The sequence below is a fragment of the Ambystoma mexicanum genome, chromosome 8 (genome assembly GCF_040938575.1).
Source record: "Ambystoma mexicanum isolate Mex_15411 chromosome 8, UKY_AmexF1_1, whole genome shotgun sequence".
NCBI classification, from domain to species: Eukaryota; Metazoa; Chordata; class Amphibia; order Caudata; family Ambystomatidae; genus Ambystoma; species Ambystoma mexicanum.
In genome coordinates this window covers 1,075,404,744-1,075,421,071 of record NC_090929.1, presented here as the reverse complement: position 1 = coordinate 1,075,421,071, position 16,328 = coordinate 1,075,404,744, and the positions used below count along the sequence as shown (strand labels likewise).

Here is a 16,328-nt window from a genome sequence, read left to right as displayed (position 1 = left end):
CTTTGGCCAGGTCAGTTCTCTATTTGCCACCTCACCGTGTTCTGCTGATCGGTCCGGGAGTCCTCCCTGGTCTGGTGATCAGATGTCAACCTGCGTGCCGACCTCTGAGTCTAATGTCTGCTACGCGGTCTTGGCCGGTCCTGTGTACTGTCCTCACCACCACATGTTTCCAGTCTGGGAGTCCTCTCAGGTCTAGTAGTCAGATGTCCTCCTGTGTGCTGACCTCTGGGACTGGTGTCTGCTGCGAGGTCCTGGTCGAGCCTGTGTTCAGTCCTTGACCTCAGCAGTTGCCACCATTGTATGCTGTTATGCCTTCCATTTTTGCGTGGGTAATGGTCTCACGCTCTGCTATTGGCATTGTGTGGCACTTGCCCCGTTCTGGTCTTGCAGAGTCCTTGTTCCCACTGGTTTCATGTGTATGTGGCAACTTCAGGACCCACAACCATTGAGCCTTGCTTGTACCGGTCGCGTGCCTACGGTGGGAGCGTATTCTGGTTGCTGCATTCAGCGTGGCCCGAGCAGTGTATCTTCACCGTAGCTGCTGTGTCACTGATTGCAGCTCTGTGCTGTCCTCTCGGGCTTGTTAATGGGTGGTGTCAATCTCTCGCATCAAAATCTGCGTTAGCAGTGGATAATTCGGGTGGTACTTTCCTTTTGTCGTGCTTCCTCTCCTGACCTGACTGCATTGAAGCGCTGCGAGGTCATATGCGCTCCGATCCGGGTCAGTATTGGGATGTCGCACTGTGGATCTTCTTAGAACCCTTCAGGCAAGTGGCTGTAGGTCTACGCGTATTACACTGCCTGGGGGCAATGCATCGGGTTGGGCTTGATTTATTCGATGTTCGGGTGCTCCTCGCTCTCTCTCTCCCGGTCTCCTCGCTTACCCTCTGGGTAATGGGTCTGCGAGCGCTGCCGCCATCAGCTTTCTCTGAGCTTGTTCTACCCTTATTGGTAGGGCTGCGCCGTCAACCTTCCCTCTGTGTAAAAGTATCAGTCCTTTGGATGCAGTAGCTGCAGCTGATCCTTTGTTCTGTGTGTGCCGCCAATTTCTTTTCTGACCCTGCCGGGCTCCTGCATAACTTTCGTTTGTTTAGTTGCATTTCAGCACTGCTGGGCTTCCTGATATTGCGGTCCCAATTTCCACTGTGTGTTCCCAAAGCTAAATTTCCATTTCTGGTGCTTTTGTAGTGGCATCAACGTGCGCGCATTTGCAGGATCTTGTCGGATCAGTGGGAGCCTCAGAGAGAAGCGTCCTAGCTCATGGCTGCTTAGCCACGCCCCCTTTAAAGAGAAGAAGTTATTGTTCCAACTCCTCATATATGATAATGGTGTTTAGAATCTTGGAACACAAATTACCACTGAACACAATTGTAGTTTTAGGAGTTTCATCCTGGCAGGTGAGTATACCAGGAAAGGGTCCAATAGTAGTTAGTCCTGGCGGGCGAGTGTATCAGGAAAGAAGAAGATGATTTGAAGCACCACAGCTATGGTAAAAAGGTGTGTTGGAAAGAAATTGATAACTCTATCACCTTTCTTGATAAACTGTTACATTGCTAAATATACTTGTTTCGCTATCATGACAAAAGTGTGATGTGCTAATAGTTACTTGGCCTCTTTGAAGAGAACAATTGTCTTAGTTTGTGAACTTGTGTTTCAAGGGAGAGACATTTACTTTGCCAAGCAAGAGACTGTGGAAAATAACAATTGTTTTAATTTGTGACCAAGCCTTTGTTAAAAAGAAATGTTCTTGCCAAGTGGGAGGAGCCAGTGAATGGAAAAGACTTTTTATGCTACGTTGAATGGAACTTTGTTGTTGCACCAAACTCTATTGAATCTGAACTTTGCTCAAGGTATTCCTGACTTGATCCAGCAGAAGGGAATCCAACCCTGGTTACAAGGAGTACTTTCTAAAGCTTTTGAATTTGAATTGGTACATTATTTTGTAGAACTAAGAACAGCCAGACATTCCTTGTATACTTTTTTGTGCGTATTAATGTGAGGGTCAGATACCTTTTGGACACTAGATCATTTTCTTTAGTTTTAGTTTGCCAGGCAGGGCCATCCTGGTTAGGTTCGGGAAAGATAGGCATTGATCTCACTCGCCTTGTTATTGAACAAAATGGCAACTTTTGAGAAAACTATACCTTTGTGCCTGTCTCGCATTTCTGACCCCTCAGAGTGGGGATAAAGATGCATTTTTCCACACCCTTTTTCTTTAATAAAAGTTTATTAACAAAATCATGAACCCCCTGTGTCTGTGTCTCATTCCTGGCTCCACACATTGCACACAACATTGGCGATAATGGTAATTCTTACTGCCAAAAATCAGTGTCGGATGATCATTCGGCCTGGAATCGGCAGAATTACTGTTACCGATGATGCATTAGGCACTAATTCTTTTGGTGGAAATAGAATAATCATCAGAACAGGAAGCACGGCAGCCATAATGTTGAAAAAGCAAATCCACTCAGACTCTCCCATTTCAAGTTGCCATCCGGACCCAGAAGGGAGAGAAAACGTGTCCAGGATAAATGGAAAGGGAAGATGCACAATATGCAGCTCAGGAAACAAATATTCACTGACGCAGAGCTGCAGGTCCTCACTGATGAGGTTGTGGCCCATGCCGAGGAGCTCAATCGTTCTAGGCACATAAAAACATCTGGCCAGAGGATGGCTGCCATCTGGCCCAGCATCTGCGACAAGGCCACGGCAGTGGACATAGTCCTGCGGGACAGCGATAACTGCAGAAAAAGTTGGAATGATTCCAAGGTTGGATCTGCAGCCTCCTGGCAAAACACTGGTGGGAGACATCTGACATAGGAGGCAGCACTGTGGACACCCTTTTCTTGACCCCCTGGCAGGAGAAGGCCAGCAACTTCCTCCACATAGAGGGGATTGAGGATGTGAGGCGTGCTGAGGTTGGAGCCAGCAGTCAAGGCGAAGCTGGTGAGTTTGAATTTTCCCCTCTCCCATGATAATGCAATGGCTAAATGACCATCCCATGCATACGTCCCTCAGCATAGATGGGCCCAATGGACAGTGGAATGTGCAACCACATGCAATGCACCAAAAGGCAATACCACCAAATGCGTATAAAAGGGAAGGTGGGCAACTGTGTACATACCCATGCACTGGACTAGGAATTAGCATGTGAGCCCATGCCACTATGAGCAACACCCTTGTGTCCTGGGAAAGGCCAAGTGCCAAAGTGAACCCCCAGCACAGCTGCATGTACAGCCTGCATCGCCAGCCCAGAAAAAGGACCCATGCCAATGGGGTTTAACTTTCAACTACTTCAGTAATTAACACTTCTTCTAGAAAGACATGAAACACATTGGTGTTGTTTATGCCACATAAACTTCCGATTATGCTCCTCCCCTCCTGAATACTGGCTATCAGGAGGGCAGCTCTTCTGGCACAACAAAGTATTTTGGATTTCAACAGTATCAGTGACAACAACTTCAGTATGGGCTACTTCTTCTGGGAAAACCTATGGGCCCCAATACAAGTCTGGCGGTCTGGAAATAAGGGGGTCGGTTGCAACGTACCTGCACCCTTTCCGGACCACCAGACTATGAGATTGGCAGCATGGGCCAGTACTCCCGGCAGGTCTGACCTGCTGGGAGTACCGGCCCCTGCAGGCATGGTTTCTATGGAAGCACTGGCACTGTTAGCATCGACATTAGCATTACAGTTCCCACCACCTGACATCCCGAGCCACTGGGATTTGTAATATTCCAGTGTCACTGGGATATCAGGTGGCAGAAACGGTGTTACATCTCATTGTCCGCCCAACAGGTTCACAGTCGACTCAGGAGGAGGATGCAGGCCCATCTACCTCCTATTGCAGGCCCACCAGTGGGACAACGACAAGCACCACCCCTGCACCTCCCAGCAATGGGATGAGCAGGCGTGGAGGCACCACGGCCCATCAGCGCCATACCGGCTGTGACCGCCACTCCACAGCTTGCCCCTGTGGTCATATCAGGGGAGTCAGATGCTGCCACTTCAATGGATTGGCAGCAGGACATGTACCAACCTACAAAATCAGTTCAGCGTGGGGATACATTTTTCCTAAATGCTCTGACCACTACTTTCGCTATGCGTTCAATTGCATTGTGGTTCCTGCAGTCCTGTGTGTGTGTATTGCTTGCCTGTTGGGGCAATATGCATTGCCGACATGCTACTGCATTGACAGTGGTAATGCCCCCCTTTCACATGGCATTTGACTGGTGCAGCGAGATCGCCTTGTATGATGGCACTTGTACTCACCTAGATTTCATGCTGTTGGCCTCTGTGACTCTCCATGTATGTCAGCAGTGTGCTGTTCCACAGTACCATTGCATCGTGTTTGGAACCAGGGAAGTGGGTACAGCAATGTGTGAGGTCACGAGGACAGCATCGCACGTGACCTGGACATTCATGGAAGGATACTGCTTTGTTACAGTATACCTCTTTCAGTGCCTGGGGGGTGACCAACGGCATATGGGTTCACTCCAGAGCGGCAATTAAGCTGGGCAGGTGGGCTGCTGCGTAAAAATGTGCCTTTGTGACATTTATCTGTGCCGGGTGGTGAGCAGGTAGGTGTGCTGGGAGGCATGGCGGAGGAGTGCTTCCAGTACCTGCACAAGCACATATGAAAATGTGGGCTGGGACATGCCATGCAGCATGCCCACAGTGTGCTGGAAGGTTCCAGTTGCAAGGAAATGTAGGACCAACACAAGCTTCAGCAGCAGGGTAATGCAGTTCTAATGTTAATCCTGGTCTGTATGTCATCATGGATCAGGGGGAGTAGCTCCACAATGGTCTGCCTGTTCAGTAGGTACAGGGTAATCAGCTGGATGTCAGTTAATGTCCAGGGTGAAGGCCTGACCTGGGGAATTAACCCTCACCTTGCATGGCGTCTCCTCCTTCTCTCTGTACACTGTGGTGCTGTTGCTGACGCTGCAACTCAATGTAGAGCAGGAGGAGCTGCACGTCCCAGTTTGCGACAGCTAGTAGTAGCAGTATGGTGTTGGGAAGTGTGTTTGGGTCAGGTGCAGGTCTTTTGTAATCTTTCTGAGTGGATTGGGTGCACCTGTGACTTGTTTTCCATCACCTGCATGCACTTACCTCCACCTTTTAGGTGGAGGTAACTGCACTGTGTTCTTGACGGATCTACTGCCCATTTTCGGTGGCATTTCATCAGTATTTTGACTTGTAATATGACAGAAATACCGTTTTCACTCTTGGCGGTAATTACGCCAGCGGAATGAGCACCAACTCCTTATTTGGCGATGCAGTAAAAGTGGAGGTAATTCCGTTACTGCCACTTTGAACGTATACCGCCAAACTCGTGATGCGCCCCATTGTGTGCTAATCCAAAAGTGTTGCTTTTCAAAGAAAAGGGGAAACTTGTGGAATTTTTGTAAATAGTTCGGGATTCATTGTGGATTCTAATCCTACGAGGGTCCAGCTAGGGGCAGTTAGAGTGGCCACCCAGCAGTCAGGATGGTCAGTCTGGGGTCTACTACCGGATATTCCAAAAAGTTCATACCTTTGTCGTAGCCACATGTGTCTGCTTCACATACTCGTTTTGCTCAACAAAGTTTCTGTGCCGATTTATCTAGTGTCGGGTTATTTGCTTTAGTTTTACTCATTTGTGTACATTTCAAGGCATTGCTAAAGAACAAAGTATTGTTTTTTTAATAAGTATATTTATTGTCATTTTCATGACTAAACAATAACACCAAACAATATTAACTTGCACAAAGTGGATCCCCCCTACCCTCCCTCTTAGGACCACCCCGCCCCATATCCCTCCCCACTGCGAGTCTGTACTACGCGCAATCAATGACCAACCTTTCCCCGGGGTCTTTATCGTCCCCCTTACCCCATGGCCTTCTCCCACTTCCCCCATATTTTCAGGTATTTCCCAGACATCCCTCTATTCCGATATGTTATTTTCTCCATGCAGCGACAAACAAACAAACAAACCAAACAATGCTCCATGCTTATTTTCCAGTTCTCTTTCTTAGGCATGTCTCTGGATCCCCACTTGATTGCCACATCTCTTTTAACCACCATTAACAATGTATTATTTAAGTTCATGAAACACAAACCTTAAGAAATATTTATACAAACTAAAGCTGGTAAGATATGTGGTCAAGTGTTTAATTTGAAGGCTGAGCGACAAGTGGTAATTCCCCCTCAGTAAGTAATTCTGCTGATAAATGGGAGAATTTACCTCTGGCTTTTAGCTGGTGGTAACTCCTTCACTTGACCTTCAAACTTGGAATTCGGGGGTGCTGTAAACATGACACGAATTCTGTTACTGCAAAAAAAGGGGCAGTAATAGAATTACTGCCACTTTTTAACTGCAGCGCCAAACTCGTGATGAGGCCCACGTTCTCTTATCTGGAGTGCCTGGAAGTGAATCTGTTCGCAGTTATGCTATTCTATTAAAAAAAAAAGCCCCACTGGCTGTTTTTTAACAGGCTGTAGCGTTGCACTATATGTAATAATAGTGACCATTCATATATTGCACACCACAAAGTTGTTTGTATTTTGGCTTGTTCGTGGCACCTTCTTGTAATGTCACTTCAGATTATGCTTTGAGTGTTAAAGAGTGATGACACACCCTGTAATGTAGTTTGCCGTGATGGTGTTAATACATATGCAAATTAGGAGCTTTGCATGTGTTTTGTTGCACAGGGCTTTGGAATCGACCAGTGCTCTGTATGAATTATTATAGTCCCACAGTTATATTTTTGAGTGTGCTCTGTATGTATCAAAATGCCATTTGGCATGAATGTTACCAAAAAGTGGATGTAGAGAAAATGGGGTGAATACAATGAGAATAGAAGTGAGCAAACCAAAGATTGCTTCTGATGCATAGGCACCAGCGTCCTGCAAAACCGTTTTGTAAAGCTGGCCACCCTAACGCACGAGCTAGCAAATGACAAAGCCACCGATACCCCACATTGCAGTCACAATAACCTGCAGGCTGGTTACAATACAAAAATGCATGTCTTTAATTCCTATATTTTCAGCAAGGCCACTGCCCATGTGCTCCAATGTGCACCATTTTCCACGAGCATCCCTTTGGGGATGAAGAGAAGGGGGGCAAACAGAACATTTGCCCCATCCGTCAAAACTAGCTGTCACTCTGAAGGCAGCCCCCACGATTTGAAGGGTTCGCTTCCAGACACCCCAGAAGTTTGGCTCTAATTGCCGCCTGGTAAGTAATCGGAGCATTCCACGACTCGATTCCACCAGCATGGCGCCCAAATGTGCTCTTTATCAGGACTGGCACAACACTTTCCAGTGACCGAGACAAAAAACCAAGGGGGCGGGGACTAAGGGAAATTCGTCAAGAATGTCCTTGGCGTGGAACTGAGACTAGCGCAGGGCGGCCGCGTCAGTACCAGGCAAAGTGTGGAATTAGGGCGGTGCCACACCTCGGATGTGGGCAATGTTTGTAGAGGAGGCCGGGTTGTGGGCGATCAGAAGGGGCCTGTCAGCAGAACAGGGCGGGATTATAGTGATGGTAATGATCTGTGTAAGGGGCGTGGTTCTCGGAAGGGGCGGCGGGAGGGAGGAACTTTAAGCTGTTGGTTGACAGGACAGTCTCATTTGCTGAGGTGGTGCCCTTCTCACTTTCTGCTATGGCGGCCTTATACCGTGTCCTTTCCCGGACCATGCCGGTGGCAGTAAGAGGCAGCGGACTCCGGGGTGAGGAGTAGAGTGTGGAAGGAAGCAAATGTGGGAGTAGGTGGGCGGGTTGAGAGAGCTTGAAGCTGGCTGGGGCAATTGGGTGTCATTGGCACAGCACCATTGATCAACTAGTGCTCCAGCAGCGCCCCCCCCCTACCCTCCTCGTTTTTGGCTATTTTGACACGAACTGGCTGGGCAGCACACCGACGTTAAACGGCGCCTGGGCTTTGCTGTTGACAAAGGGCCAGCAATGACGAACGCCTGGCACCTGCATTCGTATGCGTGCATTTTTAGGCAATTCAAATCGTAGTGGGGGATTAGTGCGTGCACGCCAGGGGAGTGATTGGAAGGCTGGGGGGGGGGGGGGGTTGGCTCAATCTGACAACAGTTCTTAAGTGTGTGGTTTCAGATGCCTAGGAGAGTTAGCTGCTTGTAACATTGAGGCTGCACCAGACTAGTCTCAGAATGCATAAGGAAGTTTGATGCCCCCCACAAGACCCAACACAGTTTGCTTCCGTCTCCCCACAGTCTCTGAACTTGGCGCCTTTACCAACATTTGAAAGGTTTGCCCTCCTAAAAAGTTAGCCTATGTGCATCCCTGTGTGTTTGTAGAACACCCACAGTGCTCATGCTTAAAAAGTTTTAATAAGCCAGGGGGCTCGGACTTTGAAATGTTGGTCCAATCAATTTGTACTTTAAATGTATAGGCATTGGAATGTAGGGTGATTTTGGCTGTAGCACTCTGGGTGCCGCAGGAAGGCCGTAACGAGTGTGTGTGGGAGGGGGGCGGGTGGCAGGGTTAAAAATTGCCGCGCTCAACTTTAGGTATATCATTGATAAACTCATCCTGTACAGCGCCGTTTGTGTTCTCCTGTGTAAGAGCAGAAGGTGGGGCATTTTAGTAGGATAGATGCAGAGGTAGGTGCAAAACCTGTGTTAGTGGTGGGAGGTTGGAAGTACCCGGTACCACTGTGCTTCTATGGGATTGGTGGAACTGTTCGAGAATGTTATTTTAAGGGGAGAGCCGAAGTACCTGAAAAGGGTATAGAGCGCTTAGGGCATTGTTGCGCGTTAATTTGGGGAGTACGTGCAATAGAACTGAAGAGGGATGCAAACAGTTGTACCTTGGCAAGGGCGCAAGAAAACCTACATTTGAGTTGTGGGGGGGCAAACTGGTGATGTGCAGGGCCACTTCAGAAAATGGGCAGGGCAAACTTAGAGGCTCCGCCCCACTGTTCTACCCCCAAGGTCTGGTGTGGGAGCCAACTATCAAATAGTACATCTTAAAGCGCAATATGCAGAGAGGTGATTGAAGAGGCTTCAAAGTTTTTTTCTGCACAAAAACAGTAAAGAACTGCCAATTTCGGGAAAGGCTTCCCACACCTCTCTGCCTAACAAAATGCAAGTGCACACATCCAGGGGTGCACCTAGGCTAAAATGTAGGCGGTGGCTAACCCTTCAAATGTGGGGAGAGGCACTAACTTCAGAGACAGTGGGGAAGGGGGCATCTAACTTCTTTTCGCATTATAATGAGACTTTTCTAGTGCAGTTTCAATGTTACAAGCAGTTAATTATCTCCTTTAAGTATGAAAGCACTCACTTAAGGACTGCTGTGAGAATGCGTGGTTACCTGTCCCAGCTCTACCCTTCCAATCCCTCCCCTGGCATGAAAGTACTAACCCCACATCACGATTTCAATTGCCTAAAAATGTATGCATATGAAAGCAGGTGCTAACATTGAAATGCTTTACGTAACCAAGGTTTCCACAAAGCATTTCAAGGGATCAGACCTTGGGTTCTCCGCATTTCATAACATAACCCCAAACCCATTGAAGAAGATCACTCAAGACTCAGTGCCTCTGATCTGCACCCACCTTTCAGCACCGTCACTCTTGATGTACGGCACAAATAATGCCTTTAAATTACATAAGCTTATATTAGATCGCAAAATCACACCTTCAAATAAAAACAGTTTGCAAGTGAGGAGGCAAGTTCAAGTAGAGTGGGTGCTGCATCCTGTGCCAAGAAAGTGGTTTATTTGTGTTTACTTAAAAGTGCTGTATTCAGAAAGACTCTTCTCCAAAGAAGGAAGCACAGCACGGACAGAGAACTGCAGCCCACAGGTAAAACAAATCTGTTTTTAAGGGAGTGTTGCCTTCAGCTGTGTCTGGGCTGTCGGCAGAACCTGTGCACTGAACACACCCACGTCGTTACTTTGACTCCCTTCTTTTTTTATAACTTGATTTTATTAACATACATAAAGAGAGTAAGTCATTTCCCAAATAACAAACATGTGTAACCCACTTTGGCAAAAATAGTCTTGCTCTTTCCTCCCCAACCCCTCTCGCTCCAAGCCCTCGTCCAAATCAACTTTTGTTCAGTGGTGCATGTTCCCTCTATCATTGTCTCGGATCCAAAGGTTGTCATGCTGTCTGTATATATCCCTTATCGGCTCCCCTCCGGGGCCCGCCCACTTCTCCCCATTCCACTTTTCCCCATTCCAATCCACACATACACTGGATCAATCTACATGGTTATCTTCCTCCAGCCCCCATTTGAGCAGTAGGGCAGACCACTCCATATGAAATCTCTCTATTCTATCATTCACCACCGCAGTGAGCTTTTCAATTACCATCATGTTTTGCACTTTTCCTTCCTATACTACTTTTGTGGGGAGCGTGTCGCTTTTCCAACATTGGGCTGTGGCCAGTCTCCCCGCTCTTAGCATGGCTTCCCACATCTTTGGAAGCCTATGTTCTTCCCTATCTTTTTGCGGGAGTCCTAGTAGAAGCTGCAGTGGGTCTAGGTCCAACCCTATCCCTATCCCCTCTTTCATCCATTGCAGCACAATGGGACTACGTCCTGGAACATCCTTGAAAGGGTGATCGGGTCATACTGCCACCTATGAAGATGTTTGATGGTGTGTGTCTTGTATTGGCAGGAGATTGATGTTTTGAGTGATCTGCTGCAGTCACCAGAGACCGTCCTCGATTTCACAGCCCAGGTCCTTCTCCCATTTCCTCCTGAGGCTTTTGGTTATTCCCTCCCGGTGAGCCAAGAGAGGAGTGTAGAGGAGTGAGATAAGCCCTTTCATTTCCACATGGGTGTCTAGGATTTTCTCTACTAGGGTGAGCTTTCTTTGTATGAGGGGCTTTAGTTTCTGTTGCATTAGGATTCCCTTCAGTCGTAAATAAAGGAGTGGGGAGAGCCTCCCGATTCCCAGAGCCTCCTCTAGCTCTTGAATACTTATAAAGGACTCCTCCCTCACCAGCTTCCAGCACTGGGGTAGTCCAAATGTGGCTCAGGGGGGAGGGCTAGGTGGTCACCTTCTTCCCATGTCCCTTCCCTTCTAATGCCTTCCACATTGTGCCCAGTATCGGGTGGTCCCTGATTCTTCTTGGGAGCTTTTTCATTGGGACCCATAACCATTCTCCCACCGTGACTGGGCTCAGGAGTGAGTTCTCGAGGTAAACCCATTGTTTGTCTGGGTCCTCCCTAAGGTGTGGGGCCAGAGCCCTGAGCTGGGCTGCTCTGTGATACGTGCGCAGGTCCGGGAGGGTGACTCCTCCTCTATCTTTGGGGAGGATGAGGGTCTCGTATCCTATCCTAGGTCTCTGGCCCTGCCATATGAATTTCATTATACGGTTTTTGGCTTCTTTTAGGTGGGCTTCCGGGGCCTCCAGCTGGAGCATCTGGAAAAGGTATAGGACCCTGGGGAAGAGGTTCATCTTTATGGCGTTTATTCTTCCCATCCATGAGATTTGCCCCTTACCCCATCCCTCCATATCCTTATATAATTTATCAAACAGTGAGGGGTAGTTCGCCTGGTTTAGGTCCTCGTGGGGTCTAACGATGTTAATCCCCAGGTATTTTATCCCTTCAGTGCAGATTTGGAGTCCCAGGGGAGCCAGCTCGCCCAGATTTCTTTCCGTGTCTTGTGCCAACGGGAAGATCATTGGCTTGCCTATATTGACCCTGAAGCCTGAGAAGAGGCCAAAACGTTCTATGACCTGTAGGGCAGCTGGGACTGATCTTGTGGGTTCCCTCAGATGTAGCAAGATGTCGTCTGCGTAAAGGCCAAGCTTGAAAGTCCGGTCTCCCACGTCTATGCCACGAACCATAGGGGAACCTTTGAGGTATTCTGCAAGTATTTCCATGGTCATGGCAAACGGGAGCGAGGAGAGGGGACAGCCCTGCCTAGTCACCCTTTGGAGACCGAAGACGCCAGAGAGGCAACCATTAACCGTGACTCTTGCTGAAGGATCTACATATAGGGCCTTGATAGCCTGCCTGATCCCCACTCCAAACCCCAGTTTCGAGAGGACTCTATGTAGGAATCCCCAGTCCACTCGGTCGAATGCCTTTTCAGCGTCGATGGCCACCAGGACCGGGTTGCCACCCTTCGGGGCTACTTCCCTCATAAAGTGCAGTGTTTTACGGAGTGTGTCTGCCCCCTGCCTCCCCTGAATAAAGCCCACCTGATCAGAGTGAATCAGTCTCAGCATATGGCCATCAAGTCTCTTAGCAATTATCCTGGTGAATAATTTGCATCCACATTTAGGAGGGAGATTGATCTATAGGACCGGCAGTCAGCCGGATCCTTTCCCTCCTTCGGGATCACTGTGATTAGTGCTTCCCCGAAGGACGGGGGTGCCCTCCCCGTCGCCATGATGTTAGTAAATAGACCAGCCAGGAACCCCGCCAGTTTACCCCCAAAGGCCTTGTAGAAACCTGTGGTGAACCCATCCTCCCCTGGGGCCCTCCCCAGCTTTAGGCCCGATATTGCCTTGAGGACTTCCTCTTCGGTTATTGGGGAGTCTAGGGCCGATGCTTCCGAGGTACTGAGGGCGGGGAGAGCAACCCCATCGAGATATGCCTTGAGTGCCACCTCCTCAACTTCTCCCTCCCTTCCGTAGAGGGTCTCATAGAACCCGGCAAATTTCTCAGCTATTCCTTCCGGATCTGATCCTTCCCCCTCCTCCCCACCTGCAATTCTGGCCACCCATCTATCCGCCCTCTGGCTTCGAAGCTTGGACGCCAGCATGGCGTCGGCCTTATTGCCTTTTTCATAATATCTTTGACGCAGGTGTTGGAGGCCCGCTACGATTCTGCCCATCTCCAGTTCTCTAAGCTCTTGTCTCTTCCCCCTTGCGTCACCCAGGTCCCTCTCCCTCTCCCTCTTCCCTTTGGATCTCTCCAGCACTATTATCTCAGACCGAAATCTGTGGGCCAGGATGGTCCTTATTCGTTTCTTAGAAGCCCCTTCCCCGATCAGTCTACCTCTCCAGGTTCCCTTTGCTGCTTCCCATACTGTCTCTAAGCTGACCTCTTTGTCATTTAGCTCAAAATATTCTTCTCCTCTTGAAAGATCGCATCCCGGAGTAGGAAGTCATTACATTTCCATAGGGATTGCCTGCGTTTCAGGCCTAGGATACAAATGTCTGACCAGACCATATCGTGATCCGACCAGCTAACCGGGCGGATGTCACAGGAGTCCACTCTGCTCATGTTCTGATGTTCTGTGAATAGATAATCTATTCTTGTCCTAGTACCATGAGCTGCAGAGTAGAAGGTGTACCCCTTTGTGGCCGGGTGTAGCTCCCTCCATATGTCTACCAACCCATACTCCCACATTAGGTCCCGAAATTTCCCAAGTGGTCGTCTCCTCCTGCCACCTAGTGGAAGGGCCTCTCCGCTATGGTCCAGTTCCCGGTTAGCCCACATGTTAAAGTCCCCACCCAGTAACAGGAGGCCTTCAGCTTTGGCCATTATCTCTCCCATTGCCTCTTGGATGAATTCAATCTGGCCCACATTGGGGCAGTATATGGCCGCTAGGGTGACTCTGGAGTTGTGTAGATTTTCCGATACCACCAAGGATCTCCCGTCCTCCCTCCCCCATTTGGTTATTTCCGAGAGCCTCTGGTTTCTGTGTAGTATGATCCCAACCCCGCCCCTCTTGGTGTGTGCGTATGCCCAGAAGGTCTGGCCTACCTGTGATCCCGGGATGGCCCTCTCCTCCCCCCTTCACCGTTCTGGTTTCTTGGACAAAGAGGACATCCAGATTGGCATTCTTCAGCTCCCTCCCCAGAAGGGAGCGTTTGGCCGGAGAATTTAGACCCTTAGCGTTAAGAGAACCTACCTCAGCGACTCGACCCGACCCTTCCCATCATTGTCTGCCATGGGTTCTTTGCCTTGAGTGCATCATTCTCCTGGTTCTGTGTGAACTGCTCCGTTCCCATACAACCTTGGGTCGACATTGAGCCCGATTGTCCCTATTCCCAACCCCTGTCCCTATCCCAATCCCACCCCCCCCCCCTCCCTTATGCTTGATGCCTGCCAACGGGCAAGCCACCAGGGTGAAAACCTGTCCATCCACTGCGGTTCCCTTGACAAGCTCTGTGTCCCCGGCTGGGTCGTGAGACTTTTTTAATGGAACTTTCTTGTGCTTGGGGAAGGGGTAGCTGAAAGAAATCTGTGACCTGGACGGACCTGAGAACTTTGAGTTGAACACTATATTTCTTTTGACTTTGATATCCCTGCACATTGTTTAGCTGAGGTTGTGAGGGGGAAGGATGGGGTTTGGACACATAACCTCGCTCTCTCCCACCATCTTGGTCCCCATTCCACTCGTGTTACTGTGTCTCGGCTGTTCCACTAGGCTCTCTAGTTCCCCTACCCCCATTCCATTCCACTGTGATTACTGCTGTTACTGTGTCTGTTGTCCCACTAAGCTCTCTCACACTCCCATTCCACCGTTCTATATATTTGTTTGTGATTTTGGTTTGCAACAAACCTTAAACAAAACAAAATTATACAGAAACGCACATTTCATATCCCGACCTAAACAAATTCTTGTCTAAAATCATGGTCCATGTCAATTGATCCAATACACCTTTTAAAAAGGTATTTTAAGCTAAAATCAGTGACCCATTTCCCCCCCACATTAATCAATACCAAAATTAATTAATTGAAAAAATAATTCATTGCTAAAATCCCTTTCCTTTAAAAAAAAAAAAAAACCTGCTAGTATTAAACGAACAAACGGTAACCTAGTGCTTCAAGGTTTTATGAGATTTGACATTATTGTAAAATGTACTATTTGTTAAAGTGCTCATTGCCTGGGAACCCTTCCAATGATTTATCCTTTCCCTGGAATGCAGCTGATTCAACCTAAAACGTAAATATATAGCCCGAAATATACTGTACAGGAAACGTTGTAAATACAGTGGCATACAATCTCTTGTGGATACATTGTGCATATTCTATATGTGTAGAGTACATTCCAATAGAATCGGCGGTTACCGCCCAATCGTGCATGAATGTTTTTTCCTTTGCCGCGCCTTGGTCGAAGCAATAACTCCTCTTCTGACCCCCAATTACTTTTAAAACTTCCTGCATCAGACTTTTAAAACAATTGATAGAAGTAATAGATTCTTCCATCATAATGTGTTTCAGGTCACCATACAATCAATTGTCCGGAGGTCGGGGGGTGAAGGAGTTTCATATAATTCGACAACTGTCTCCACGTAAGACGTGCCTTAAGAGAAATCAGATGGACATGCCCAATAACCGATTGGGCATTACGAGAGATAAACCCATCACCTCCTTCCTCAGTTTTCCCTGAATAACGTTAAGGAGGTTCCCTACATCCAGTAGACATGTGTCCAAAATGTACAACAAAAACGGATCAATCTTAGCCAAATAGAAACGTTAAAATGGCAATATAGAAAATGTACATACTTTTGTATACAAACATTTTCATTTGCGGGGTGAGTGTTCACATTTTTTCATGTAGACAATCTCTCCCCCTACCCAAAGAAGCCATATTAGTCCGATTTTTGTATCTGAAAAATGCTACTCCTTTCCAGTCTCTGAGCCCATTACCCAGTACATATTCTTTGGTTTAGAGCCCCTGTAGAACATAACCTTTTGATTTGGTTCCGTTTGGTGACATGTTAAGTGAGTACTGAAAAAACAAAATCAACTTACACTGCAGATCCCTCGCTGTTCTATCAAAAAGAATAAAATAATCGGCAAAAGCAAGCCAATCCAACCTAAGACTTCATAGCCTTCCCAATGATATAGATGGCCCATTCCGCCGAGAATCCACGTTGCACACATAAAGATTAAAAAGAATCTGCAAGCGTGCAAACCCGTTTTAATCCTACATAAGAATTAATTGTTGTAGAAAGAGAGCCCTCACGAGTCAAACAAACCCTCAGGGTAGTTCCTGTATGCAAAAGAGCAAGAAGTTGGACCAGCTTCCTTGGAATGTTCATTTTTAACAGTTTGGACCACAACACTGATCTAACACAGTCAAACACGTTGGTCATGTCTAATGAGGCCATGTATACCACACCAACTTGACTATGCTGAACATGAGATGGGCACGAATAGTAGCATTGAGAGAAGTCCCCAAGTGTTTCCAAAACCCCACATGGAATCAGGACAGAACATGGGACTTTGTGATTTAAATCTCTTAAAAGCAATATTGCAAACACCTTAGTAGTAGCATCAATTAAAGCGAATGGTCTATAATTTGTTGGGTCCAAAGGATCACCTTTTTTAAAAATTGGGATAATGATAGCCTGTGCCCAAGACAGGGAAATAACAGGAGTCCCGTATGTTTGATC

The 16,328-nt window shown here is 47.8% G+C and overlaps 1 protein-coding gene across 1 annotated transcript in view; it reads left to right on the top strand.

Annotated features, from left to right (window-relative positions):
- Nucleotides 1–7,564: 7,564 nt before the first annotated feature.
- The window catches only part of ECHS1 (enoyl-CoA hydratase, short chain 1), a 298,785-nt gene continuing 290,021 nt past the window's right edge, over nucleotides 7,565–16,328 (top strand). Inside the window, exon 1 of the mRNA XM_069611067.1 lies at nucleotides 7,565–7,713. Within this exon, the coding sequence (XP_069467168.1) occupies nucleotides 7,647–7,713 (67 nt within the window). The 5' untranslated portion in view covers nucleotides 7,565–7,646. The remainder of the gene's footprint in view (nucleotides 7,714–16,328) is intronic.